General features: G+C 44.7%; 1 protein-coding gene across 6 annotated transcripts in view; it reads left to right on the forward strand.

Annotated features, from left to right (window-relative positions):
• LOC139409589 (tumor protein 63-like) overlaps positions 1–13,562 on the forward strand; it is a 119,723-nt gene that overhangs the window by 85,691 nt on the left and 20,470 nt on the right. For 4 of the 6 annotated variants that reach the window (XR_011634431.1, XM_071154974.1, XM_071154976.1 and 1 more), the window contains 6 exons: positions 7,237–7,423; positions 8,040–8,155; positions 9,295–9,404; positions 10,217–10,353; positions 12,393–12,475; positions 12,852–12,976. Coding sequence is in view for 4 of the 6 variants with exons in the window: in XM_071154974.1 (XP_071011075.1) it covers positions 7,237–7,423; positions 8,040–8,155; positions 9,295–9,404; positions 10,217–10,353; positions 12,393–12,475; positions 12,852–12,976 (758 nt within the window). In the remaining 2 variants the exon portion in view is untranslated. The remainder of the gene's footprint in view (positions 1–7,236; positions 7,424–8,039; positions 8,156–9,294; positions 9,405–10,216; positions 10,354–12,392; positions 12,476–12,851; positions 12,977–13,562) is intronic. The other 2 variants (XR_011634430.1, XM_071154975.1) reach the window with 1 other exon arrangement.

Here is a 13,562-nt window from a genome sequence, read left to right on the forward strand (position 1 = left end):
TACATGTTTCCCCAGGCAACGGAATCTCTCCTCGTCAATATAAACTCAACAAAATAAGAAAACGTCCTCTCACTGTCAACTGCGTTGATTTTCATTTATTTTCATGTGTAAATATTTGTATGAACATATCAAGATTCGACAACTGAGACATTAAACTTTAACAAGTTCCACAGACATGTGACTAACATAAATGGAATAATGTGTCCCTGAACAAAAGGGGGGGGGGGGGGGGGTTCAAAATCAAAAGTAACAGTCAGTATCTGGTGTGGCCACCAGCTGCATTAAAATCAAATGTAACAGTCAGTATCTGGTGTGGCCACCAGCTGCATTAAGTACTGCAGTGCATGGACTGCACCAGATTTGCCAGTTCTTACTGTGAGATGTTACCCCACTCTTCCACCAAGGCACCTGCAAGTTCCCGGACATTTGTGGGGGGGAATGGCCCTAGCCCTCACCCTCCGATCCAGCAGGTCCCAGACGTGCTCAATGGGATTGAGATCCGGGCTCTTCGCTGGCCATGGCAGAACACTGACATTCTTGTCTAGCAGGAAATCACGCACAGAACGAGCAGTATGGCACGAGCTGTACAAGCTGGTGGCATTGTCATGCTGGGGGGGGTCATGTCAGGATGAGCCTGCAGGAAAGGTACCATATGAGGGAGGAGGATGTCTTCCCTGTAACGCACAGAGTTGAGATTTCCTGCAATGACAACAAGCTCAGTCTGATGATGCTGTGACAAACCGCCCCAGACCATGACGGACCCTCCACCTCCAAAACGATCCCGCTCCAGAGTACAGGCCTCGGTGTAACGCTCATTCCTTCGACGAGGAATCCGACCATCACCCCGGGTGAGACAAAACCGCGACTCATCAGTGAAGAGCAGTATTTGCCAGTCCTGTCTGGTACTCCGACGGTGGGTTTGCATCCATAGGCGAGGTTGTTGTCGGTGATGTCTGGTGAGGACCTGCCTTACAACAGGCCTACAAGACCTCAGTCCAGCCTCTCTCAGCCTATTGTGGAGAGTCTGAGCACTGATGGAGGGATTGTGTGCTCCTGGTGTAACTCGGGCAGTTGTTGTTGCCATCCTGTACCGGTCCCGCAGGTGTGATGTTCAGATGTACCGATCCTGTGCAGGTGTTGTTACACGTGGCCTGCCACTGCGAGTATGATCAGCTGTCCATCCCGTCTCCCTGTAGCGCTGTCTTAGGCGTCTCACAGTACGGACATTGCAATTTATTGCCCTGGCCACATTTGCATTCCTCATGCCTCCTTACAGAATGCCTAAGGCACGTTCAAGCAGATGAGCAGGGATCCTGGGTATCTTTCTTTTGGTGTTTTTCAGAGTCAGTAGAAGGGCCTCTTTATTGTCTTAAGTTTTCATAACTGTGACCTTAATTGCCTACCGTCTGTAAGCTGTTTGTGTCTTAACGACTGTTCCACAGGTGTATGTTCATTAATTGTTTATGGTTCATTGAACAAGCATGTGAAACAGTGTTTAAACCCTTTACAATGAAGATCTGTGAAGTTATTTGGATTTTTATGAATTATCTTTGAAAGACAGGGTCCTGAAAAAGGGACATTTATTTTCTTGCTATCTATCATACATTCACATGGGGGAAACAGTCGGCCACTATCAATCTGCAAGGTTTTTTAAAATATCAAGGACCCCTCCTTACTGACTGGTTGGTAATATCAAGGCCCCCTCCTCCCTTACTGACTGGTTGGTAATATCAAGGACCCCTCCTCCCTTGGTTGGTAATATCAAGGACCCCTCCTCCCTTACTGACTGGTTGGTAATATCAAGGACCCCTCCTCCCTTTCTGACTGGTTAGTAATATCAAGGACCCCTCCTCCCTTACCGACTGGTTGGTAATATCAAGGACCCCTCCTCCCTTACTGACTGGTTGGTAATATCAAGAACCCCTCCTCCCTTACTGACTGGTTGGTAATATCAAGGACCCCTCCTCCCTTACTGACTGGTTGGTAATATCAAGAACCCCTCCTCCCTTACTGACTGGTTGGTAATATCAAGGACCCCTCCTCCCTTACTGACTGGTTAGGAATATCAAGGACCCCTCCTCCCTTACTGACTGGTTAGGAATATCAAGGACCCCTTCTCCCTTACTGACTGCTTTCTCAGTGCAACTCCAGAGTAATTACCCTTTTATAAGAGCAGTGGTTATATATATATACTCTTGTCTTATAGCAGTGGTTATATATATATATACTGTTGTCTTAGTGCAGTGGCAGAGTAGTGTACTTGGTCTGACACATCTAGCCCTACAGAAGTCTATTCATCCTGTTGTAGAGGACTGCTTCACAATGAGGTTAGTTTGGTTTGCTAGCTAGAGGGATCATCCTGGAGAAGAGAGGAGATGAGACGTATCCTTGCCAAGTACAGCCTGCTTGTGTAAGAATATTAAAAGTCATCCTAGACAGATGCTGGGATGGGCTCCTTTCACTGCAACACAGCTTAACAGAGATGGAATTTACTGTAGAATCGTTTTTAGAACACAAACACTGCCCCGGGGATGTTTTCACAATCTTCACACAATAATTGTTCCATTTCAAATGCCAACCTGGCAGGACACTTTTTCCTTCTCTTGTGTTTTTCCATGTCTCCTTCACTGGAGGGATTACACAATGTCTGTCCCAAATGGAGCCCTATTCCCAATATAGTGCACTACTTTTGACCAAACGGTTTTGGAAATGTAGTAGTAGTAGTGGTAGTATTAGTAGTAGTATTAGTAGTTGTAGTATTAGTAGTAGTATTAGTAGTAGTATTAGTAGTTGTAGTATTAGTAGTAGCAGTAGTAGTATTAGTAGTAGTATTAGTAGTAGTATTAGTAGTTGTAGTATTAGTAGTAGCAGTAGTAGTATTAGTAGTAGCAGTAGTAGTAGTAGTATTAGTAGTAGCAGTAGTAGTATTAGTAGTAGTATTAGTAGTTGTAGTATTAGTAGTAGCAGTAGTAGTATTAGTAGTAGTATTAGTAGTAGTACTAGTAGTAGTATTAGTAGTTGTAGTATTAGTAGTATCAGTAGTAGTATTAGTAGTAGCAGTAGTAGTAGTAGTATTAGTAGTAGCAGTAGTAGTATTAGTAGTAGTATTAGTAGTAGTATTAGTAGTTGTAGTATTAGTAGTAGCAGTAGTAGTATTAGTAGTAGCAGTAGTAGTAGTAGTAGTCATAGTAGTAGTAGTAGTAGTAGTGGTAGTAGTATTAGTAGTAGTATTAGTAGTAGTATTAGTAGTTGTAGTAGTAGTAGTAGTATTAGTAGTAGTATTAGTAGTAGTATTAGTAGTTGTAGTATTAGTAGTAGCAGTAGTAGTAGTAGCAGTAGTAGTAGTGTTAGTAGTTGTGGTAGTATTAGTAGTAGCAGTAGTAGTAGTATTAGTAGTTGTGGTAGTATTAGTAGTTGTAGTATTAGTAGTTGTAGTATTAGTAGTAGCATTAGTGGTAGTGTTAGTAGTTGTGGTAGTATTAGTAGTTGTAGTATTAGTAGTTGTGGTAGTATTAGTAGTTGCAGTATTAGTAGTAGCAGCAGTAGTACTAGTAGTTGTGGTAGTATTAGTAGTTGTGGTAGTATTAGTAGTTGTAGTATTAGTAGTAGCAGCAGTAGTACTAGTAGTTGTGGTAGTATTAGTAGTTGTAGTATTAGTAGTTGTGGTAGTATTAGTAGCTGTAGTATTAGTAGTAGCAGCAGTAGTACTAGTAGTTGTGGTAGTATTAGTAGTTGTGGTAGTATTAGTAGTTGTAGTATTAGTAGTAGCAGTATTAGTAGTAGTAGTAGTGGTACAGATCTGAAACGTTTGTTTAGTCAGCATGGTCATGGCTGGAAGAAGCAATTTTGTATTTTCTTTCTGAGTTCTTTCTCCTTTCTCTTTCTTAAAGTGCCAGTCAGGCAGAAAGCACATGCATTATTTATGACTGTACGATTTTGTTTGAAATGCCTGAAGGTGAGCAACTTCCTCTGAGTGTCACTTTCTGTACAGTAGATAGGTAGGACTTTGTGAATCACTCAACTAGGTTTGGCCAATTTCCTGTTTATACCGGGGTATTTCCAAATACACTGCTTATAACTATACTGAACAAAAATGTGAACTCAACATCTAACAATTTCAAAGATTTGACTGAGTTACAGTTCATATGAGGAAATCAGTATATTTTAAATAAATGCATTAGGCCCTAATCTATGGATTTCTCATGACTGGGAATACAGATATGCATCTGTTGGTCACCGATACCTTAAAAAATGAGTAGGGGTGTGCAACACATCTCCTTCATCAGGCTGTCTATTGTGGCCTGTTGAATGTTGTCCCACTCCTCTTCAATGGCTGTGTGAAGTTGCTGGATATTGGCAGGAACTGGAACACGCTGTCATACACGTCAATCCAGAGCATCCCAAACATGCTCAATGGGTGACATGGCTGGTGAGTATTCAGGCCATGGAAGAACTGGGACATTTTCATCTTCCAGGAATTAAGTACAGATCCTTGTGACATGGAGCTGTGCATTATACCAGCAGCATACCACCCTGCATACCACTGCTGGCTTGCTTCTGAAGATATGCAGGGTTGGTCCTGGTTAGTTCCTGGATGGGAGATCAGATGCTGCTGGAAGTGGTGTTGGAGGGCCAGTAGGAGGCACTCTTTCCTCTGGTCTAAAAAATATCCCAATGCCCCAGGGCAGTGATTGGGGACACTGCCCTGTGTAGGGTGCCGTCTTTCGGATGGGACGTTAAACGGGTGTCCTGACTCTCTGAGGTCATTAAAGATCCTATGGCACTTATTGTAAAAGTAGGGATGTTAACCCCAGTGTCCTGGCTAAATTCCCAGTCTGGTCTTCAAACCATCACGGTCACCTAATAATCCCCAGTTTACAATTGGCTCATTCATCCCCTTCCTCTCCCCTGTAACTATTCCCCAGGTCGTTCCTGCAAATGAGAACGTGTTCTCAGTCAACTTACCTGGTAAAATAACAGATAAATAAATAAAATAAATAAATAAATGACCATGCTGAAACGTGAGGTGATGGAGGAGGATGAATGGCACGACATGAACCTCAGGATCTCGTCACAGTATCTCTGTGCATTCATATTGCCATTGATAAAATGCAATTGTGTTCATTGGCCGTAGCTTATGCCTGCCCATACCATAACCCCACCACCACCATGGGGCTCTCTGTTCACAACGTTGACATCAGCAACCACTATACACATAGTCTGCGTTTTTGAGGCCAGTTGGACATACTGTCAAATTCTGTAAAAGGATGTTGGATGCGGCTTATGGTAGAGAAATTAACATTACATTCTCTGACAACATCTCTGGTGGACATTCCGGCAGTCAGCATGTCAATTGCACGCTCCCTCAAAACTTGAGACATCTGTGGCATTGTGTTGTGTGACAAAACGGCACAATTTAGAGTGGCCATTTATAGTCCCCAGCACAAGGTGCACCTGTGTAATAAACAGCTTCTTGATATGCCACACCTGTCAGGTGTAGTAGGGATTATCTTGGCAAAGGAGAAATGCTCACTAACAGGGACATAAACAAATTTGTGCACAACATTTGAGAGAAATAAACTTTTTGTGCGTATGGAAATTGTCTTGGGATCTCTTATTTCAGATCATGAAACACGGGACCAACACTTTACATGTTGCGTTTATATTTTTGTTCCGTGTATAATTGAAGTATAACTATAAGAAATCTAATAAATGATATTCAACTCGGGTTGCTCCAGGCATGCATTTGGAAGGTCCTGTGTTGCTCAGTTGGTAGAGCATGACGCTTGCGACGCCATGGTTGTGGGTGGGATTCCCACAGGGGGGACCCAGTACGAAAAGATATGCACTCACTATTGTAAGTCGCTCTGGATAAGATAAGAGCCTCTGGTAAATAACTCAAATATAATGTTTGCTATGTTTGCTGGCAAATGTTTGCTGTCAAGCTTCATGGTTACAGTCGAGACATTCAATCCACTTCCTGGTTTGAGATCCCTGTTGCCAAAATAGTTTTTTGTTGTTGTTGTTGCTTAAAACAATATAAATCATACTTTAAATATTGCCCCTTGTGTGTGGATTCGGTATGGTACAGAAACGGTATGAACATCCTGATACCGCCCAACCCAGGATTCAACTTCTGAGTGGCTGTTAGTGGCGCAGCACTTCCTGTCAGGACGCTTCCATTCCTGTGGTCGATGCATCAACTTTAGTCAGATGCTGTGTCAGACAGGAAGTAAGGTTCAAGGTGTTGCAAACCCCATCTTTGTCTCTGACCTCATCGTTAAGACAGCATCATACAGTACGACCAAATACAACACAGCGTCACTGAGTTAAGTGCTAGTTAAGTAACCTCCGGAATGGAAACACTGTGTCATGTCCCCTAATCTTGAAGATGAAAGGTGAAAACCAGGCCCAGAGTGAAGGCAGGGCAGTTAATTACGGCACCACTCCTCTGGAAGTGCCTGGCTCCTGCCCCGGAGCTCACTATACCAAGAGACATTAACTAGGTGTGTATCATCTATCCACATACACCCTGGCCTCAACACAAATCCCTATGATGATGGAGAGAGAGAGAGATAGTGAGAGTGAGAGTGTGTGTGTGTGTGTGTGTGTACCATAATCACAAGCCTGTCTTTAACCCTCTGTGCTCCAGGGAAAAACAGAAGGGTTACGAGGCAACAGATGTTTTTAAAGGCACTGCTAAGCCTGTTAACAGAAGGGTTACTAGGCAACAGATGTTTTTAAAGGCACTGCTAAGCCTGTTAACAGAAGGGTTACTAGGCAACAGATGTTTTTAAAGGCACTGCTAAGCCTGTTAACAGAAGGGTTACTAGGCAACAGATGTTTTTAAAGGCACTGCTAAGCCTGTTAACAGAAGGGTTACTAGGCAACAGATGTTTTTAAAGGCACTGCTAAGCCTGTTAACAGAAGGGTTACTAGGCAACAGATGTTTTTAAAGGCACTGCTAAGCATGTTAACAGAAGGGTTACTAGGCAACAGGCAACAGATGTTAACTTGTATTATTGACATTTGTTTTGAAGGCTATAATCTATAATGTGTTGATTATATTTGCTTATAAGCTCACTGTTATTAATTCTAGTATATTGTATTATATTTTAACTTGTCTCCCTCTGTCTCTCTCCAATACTGACCTGTGTATTTTAACCTGTCCTCAGTCTCTCCAGTACTGACCTGTCCTCTGTCTCTCCAGTACTGACCTGTCCTCTGTCTCTCCAGTACTCTACAGAGCTGAAGAAGCTGTACTGTCAGATCGCCAAGACGTGTCCCATCCAGATCAAGGTGCTGACCAACCCCCCGCAGGGCGCCGTCATCAGGGCCATGCCCGTTTACAAGAAGGCAGAGCACGTCACCGAGGTGGTCAAACGCTGCCCCAACCACGAGCTCAGCCGCGAGTTCAACGACGGTTAGTTAGTTAGTTAGTTAGTTAGTTAGTTATGCGTCTCTCTCCTAAATGAACAATAAAAGTCACACACTGTTCTCTCCTTGTTGACTTCAGTGATGGTTAGTTAGTTAGTTAGTTAGTTAGTTAGTTAGTTAGTTAGTTATGCGTCTCTCTCCTAAATGAACAATAAAAGTCACACACTGTTCTCTCCTTGTTGACTTCAGTGATGGTTAGTTAGTTGATGTATGTCCTCTCCTAAAGCACTACAGAAAAACTATTTATCTTATATCAATATAAACAGGGAACAGAAATATAAACATTTCTTAGCCCTCTCAGATGCTTCCTGTACCATGACATTATTAACTAGCCTTAACCATGACCATATTAACTAGCCTTTACCTCTCAGATGCTTCCTGCACTATGACCTTATTAACTAGCCTTAACCATGACCTTATTAACTAGCCTTTACCTCTCAGATGCTTCCTACACTATGACCTTATTAACTAGCCTTAACCATGACCTTATTAACTAGCCTAAACTACCATTGATAAACCATTGATAAGTTATTTATCTACTTTGATATGTAACATGTTTCGGCTGTTTGATAAGCATATGGCATTTTGTGTTGTTTTTGTAGGTCAGATAGCCCCTCACAGTCACCTGATCCGAGTGGAGGGTAACAACCACTCCCAGTATCTGGAGGACTCCATCACGGGCCGTCAGAGTGTCTTGGTCCCATACGAGCCACCTCAGGTAAAGTCCCTCTCGTTTCCACCAGGCCACAGCTACAGAGATCCTATTAAATTACCAGAGGGGTCAATGTCATAAACCCCTCAAAGGTTCCAGAATGTGATAATGGGAGCCATATTGGTCAGGGAGAAATCCAAACCCGTCTAATTGGATTGAATGGCAGTAGAGGCATAATCCTGATTTTTTTTTTTAATATGCAGGAAAATAAAAGTAGATCATGTGATATATCAGAAATTGTGTAATATAATTGTCGTCATATAATTATGAATACAGTTTATATGGGTTTTATACCAATTTTATATATCCTCTAAAATATACATGTAAATAGACCATAGATGTCGACATTTGAGTTTTCGTGGAAAGCTGTGGTATCACTACTTGTTGCATTTACAACTTGTAAAAGTCCTATCATCAACTGATGTCAGCCAATGTCTGGCTGGAGACTGACTGCATTGATGAATGCAATGTTGGCATATTGGCAGATAATTTGACAAATCAATGGAATCATCCCTCTAACACTGTCTGTTAATATCTCCTGTCTCTGTGTTAATGTCTCCTCTCTGTGAGTTAATATCTCCTCTCTGTGTGTTAATATCTCCTCTCTGTGAGTTAATATATCCTCTCTGTCTCCTCTCTGTGAGTTAATATCTCCTCTCTGTGAGTTAATATATCCTCTCTGTCTCCTCTCTGTGAGTTAATATCTCCTCTCTGTGAGTTAATATATCCTCTCTGTCTCCTCTCTGTGAGTTAATATCTCCTCTCTGTGAGTTAATATCTCCTCTCTGTGTGTTAATATCTCCTCTCTGTGAGTTAATATCTCCTCTGTCTCCTCTCTGTGAGTTAATATCTCCTCTCTGTGTGTTAATATCTCCTCTCTGTGAGTTAATATATCCTCTCTGTCTCCTCTCTGTGAGTTAATATCTCCTCTCTGTGAGTTAATATATCCTCTCTGTCTCCTCTCTGTGAGTTAATATCTCCTCTCTGTGAGTTAATATCTCCTCTCTGTGAGTTAATATCTCCTCTCTGTGTGTTAATATCTCCTCTCTGTGAGTTAATATCTCCTCTGTCTCCTCTCTGTGAGTTAATATCTCCTCTCTGTGAGTTAATATCTCCTCTCTGTGTGTTAATGTCTCCTCTTCCAGGTGGGCACAGAGTTCACCACCATCCTATATAACTTCATGTGCAACTCCAGCTGTGTGGGAGGAATGAACCGACGCCCCATACTCATCATCGTCACCCTGGAAACCAGAGAGTAAGACATTCATTCCAATACGACTTTATATTCCAATACAACTTTATATCCCCTCAAGGGGAGAGTCATTCAAGACAACAGAAAACAGTGCGTCTCATCAGTGTCCCAGATCTGTTTGTGTTGTCCTGCCAACTTCCATTGGCATCGTCATGCCAAACAGATGACTATGCAGCACAAATCAGAGCCATATAGACTGATCTGGGGCCAGGCTAATGGTCAGAGCAATATAGACTGATATGGGGCCAGGCTAATGGTCAGAGCCATATAGACTGATCTGGGGCCAGGCTAATGGTCAGAGCCATATAGACTGATCTGGGGCCAGGCTAATGGTCAGAGCCATATAGACTGATCTGGGGCCAGGCTAATGGTCAGAGCCATATAGACTGATCTGGGGCCAGGCTAATGGTCAGAGCCATACAGAATATAGACTGATCTGGAGCCATGTGGAATCCATGCTCTGACAAATGGAGGCTGTTCTGAGGGCAAAAGGGCAATATTATTTCTTTATTTAACCTTTATTTAAACAGGGAAGTCAGTTTTAAGAACAAATTCTTACCTACAATGATGACCTACCCCGGGCCAAACCCGGACAACGCTGGACAAATTGTGCACCGCCCTATGGGACTCCCAATCACGGCCGGTTGTGATACAGCCTGGAATTGAACTAATTAGGACAGTGTTCCTAATGTTTCGTACACTCAGTGTAAATACATTTATTCTATAGTTTTCCACATGGCTCTGGCTCTAATTTGGGATCTTAGCCCTCCCTATAGATGGTAAATAAATGTTACTGTGTCTCTCCTACGTCGCAGAGGTCAGGTGCTGGGTCGGCGCTGCTTCGAGGCCAGGATCTGCGCGTGTCCTGGCCGGGACCGCAAGGCGGACGAGGACAGCATCCGCAAGCAGCACGTTACTGATGGAACAAAGACCAGTGAGTGTATGAAACGCCGTAAGTAGTGCTGGGAGCTGCTGGAGGACTGACTGGCTGGCTGTGATCATACTATACTCTCTCTGCTGGAGGACTGACTGACTGACTGGCTGACTGACTGTGATCATACTATACTCTCTCTGCTGGAGGACTGACTGACTGGCTGTGATCATACTATACTCTCTCTGCTGGAGGACTGACTGACTGGCTGTGATCATACTATACTCTCTCTGCTGGAGGACTGACTGACTGGCTGTGATCATACTATACTCTCTCTGCTGGAGGACTGACTGACTGGCTGTGATCATACTATACTCTCTCTGCTGGAGGACTGGCTGTGATCATACTATACTCTCTCTGCTGGAGGACTGACTGACTGGCTGTGATCATACTATACTCTCTCTGTTTCTCGCTCACACACCCACTGCCTGCTTCCTGCCCTGTGCTGTAGTCTTTCCTCCTGTGTTGTAGTCTCTCTCCTCCTGTGCTGTAGTCTCTCTCCTCCTGCCCTGTGTTGTAGTCTCTCTCCTCCTGTCCTGTGCTGTAGTCTCTCTCCTCCTGCCCTGTGTTGTAGTCTCTCTCATCCTGCCCTGTGTTGTAGTCCCTCTCCTCCTGTGTTGTAGTCTCTCTCCTCCTGTGTTGTGTCTCTTTCCTCCTGTCCTGTGCTGTAGTCTCTCTCCTCCTGTGCTGTAGTCTCTGTCCTCCTGCCCTGTGCTGTAGTCTCTGTCCTCCTGCCCTGTGCTGTAGTCTCTCTCCTCCTGTGTTGTAGTCTCTTTCCTCCTGCCCTGTGTTGTAGTCTCTCTCCTCCTGCCCTGTGTTGTAGTCTCTCTCCTTCTGTGCTGTAGTCTCTCTCCTCCTGTAGTCTCTCTCTTCCTGTGTTGTAGTCTCTCTCCTCCTGCCCTGTGTTGTAGTCTCTCTCCTCCTGTGCTGTAGTCTCTCTCCTCCTGTGCTGTAGTCTCTCTCCTCCTGCCCAGTGTTGTAGTCTCTCTCCTCCTGTGTTGTAGTCTCTTTCCTCCTGTCCTGTGTTGTAGTCTCTCTCATTCTGCCCTGTGCTTTAGTCTCTCTCCTCCTGCCCTGTGCTGTAGTCTCTTTCCTCCTGTGTTGTAGTCTCTTTCCTCCTGTCCTGTGCTGTAGTCTCTATCCTCCTGCCCTGTGCTTGTTTTCCATGTTATATTGCTTGCTGTTTTAGAGTTCTAACCAATATTATGTCCAACTGGTGTAACCCGCCCAGTTAGCTACATGTACTGACCAGGCCTCTGTCCTCCTCTCTTCCCTCTGTCCTCCTCTCCTCCTTCCTCTCCTCCCTCCGTCCTCCTCTGTTCCCTCCGTCCTCCTCCCTCTGTCCTCCTCTCCTCCCTCTGTTCCCTCCGTCCTCCTCTGTTCCCTCCGTCCTCCTCCTCTTCTCCTCTCCTCCCTCCTCTGTACCCTCCGTCCTCCTCCTCTGCTCCCCCTGTCCTCCTCTAATCCCTCCGTCCTCCTCCTCTCCTCCTCCTATCCTCCCTCTGTCCTCTCCTCCCTCTGTACCCTCCGTCCTCTCCTCCCTCTGTACCCTCCGTCCTCCTCCTCTCCTCCCTCCTCTGTCCTCCTCTGTCCTCCTCTCCTCCCTCTGTCCTCCTCTCCTCTGTGCTCCTCCTCTCCTCCCTCCTCTGTCCTCCTCCCTCTGTCCTCCTCTCCTCCCTCTGTACCCTCCGTCCTCCTCCTCTCCTCCGTCCTCCTCCTCTCCTCCCTCTGATCCCTCCGTCCTCCTCTGTTCCCTCCGTCCTCCTCCTTCCTCTGTACCCTCCGTCCTCCTCCTCTCCTCCTCTGCTCCCTCCTCTCCTCCCCCTGTCCTCCTCTGTTCCCTCCGTCCTCTCCTCCTCCTATCCTCCCTCCGTCCTCTCCTCCCTCTGTACCCTCCGTCCTCTCCTCCCTCTGTACCCTCCGTCCTCTCCTCCCTCTGTACCCTCCGTCCTCCTCCTCTCCTCCCTCCTCTGTCCTCCTCGGTCCTCCTCTCCCCCCTCTGTCCTCCTCTGTCCTCCTCTCCCCCCTCCCTCCCTCCGTCCTCCCTTTCACCTCTCCAGCCTTCCGCCAGGCCCCCCATGGAATCCAGATGTCCTCCGTCAAGAAGAGAAGATCCACCGATGAGGAAGTATTTTGTCTGCCTGTGAGTATGCAGTCTGTCCACATCATAGATAATATAATATATCTTTGTCTATGGTCCTCTGTTCCTTTACCTGGGTTTTCCCCATGGAATTAACTGACCCCATGATGATGTTAGTACAGTCTATTCTATAGAAATAGAATTACAACACCAATTATCATAGAACAGTCTTGTTGGATACATGAAGAAATAAAACATGAGTGTGTTAAGTCCTGTATTCCTTTTTGCGTTTTGGTAAAATTAGAGTCTGACCTTCAGAATAAAGGTCCTCTGTCCATATTGGCAAAACCAACCCTGATACACTCTATTGTATACAATATATTAATCTTGTGGTATGTTCCAGCTGCTAACCAACTCCTCTCTCTCTCTCCCTCTATAGATTAAAGGCCGTGAAATCTATGAGATTTTGGTAAAAATCAAAGAGTCTCTGGAACTCATGCAGTTTCTGCCTCAGCACACTGTAGAATCATACAGGCAGCAGCAGCAGAACCTCCTGCAGAAACAGTGAGTACTACTCTCTGACAGACAGACAGATACATACTGGAGTCCACTAGCACCTATCAGTGCTGCTCTTCTCTCCTGAACCAAACTGAGGTAAGCTCTATCTCAATTTGATGATTCCTTACATCCTCTCTCCTCAAACACATTGGAGGAGAAGGTCTCCAAGGTCTCTCCTCTTCTTCTCCAATTTCTATTTTGAGAAGGAGACAGGATGCAAGGAATCAAGGAAAGATGAATTGAGAAAGAGTCCTAGGCCCACATGGTTCCAGACAGGCCTGCAGCCTGTAAGCCCCCCCCTCCTTAGCTTCATAGTGTGGTTCCTTGTTTTTGTCTCTACACTTTTTCTGCACACTTCACACTTGACATTTTTAACTTAACTACTTGACTTGCTCTTTGGAGATTGTTTGTATTTAAATAAGGACTGTACTGTAGCACGCAAAGAAAGTTGACAGTGGAGATCGTCCATGTGAGAAGTTGTTTTGGATGTTGTTTTTGTGGGGGGGAGGGGTGGGGGGGTGATTCAACACGACATTGGCTGAGCATGATCGCTTGTTTGGTTGCATGTTATTGAAAAGTGATGGTTGTGTTA

This window comes from Oncorhynchus clarkii, chromosome 5 (genome assembly GCF_045791955.1).
Source record: "Oncorhynchus clarkii lewisi isolate Uvic-CL-2024 chromosome 5, UVic_Ocla_1.0, whole genome shotgun sequence".
NCBI classification, from domain to species: domain Eukaryota; kingdom Metazoa; phylum Chordata; class Actinopteri; order Salmoniformes; family Salmonidae; genus Oncorhynchus; species Oncorhynchus clarkii.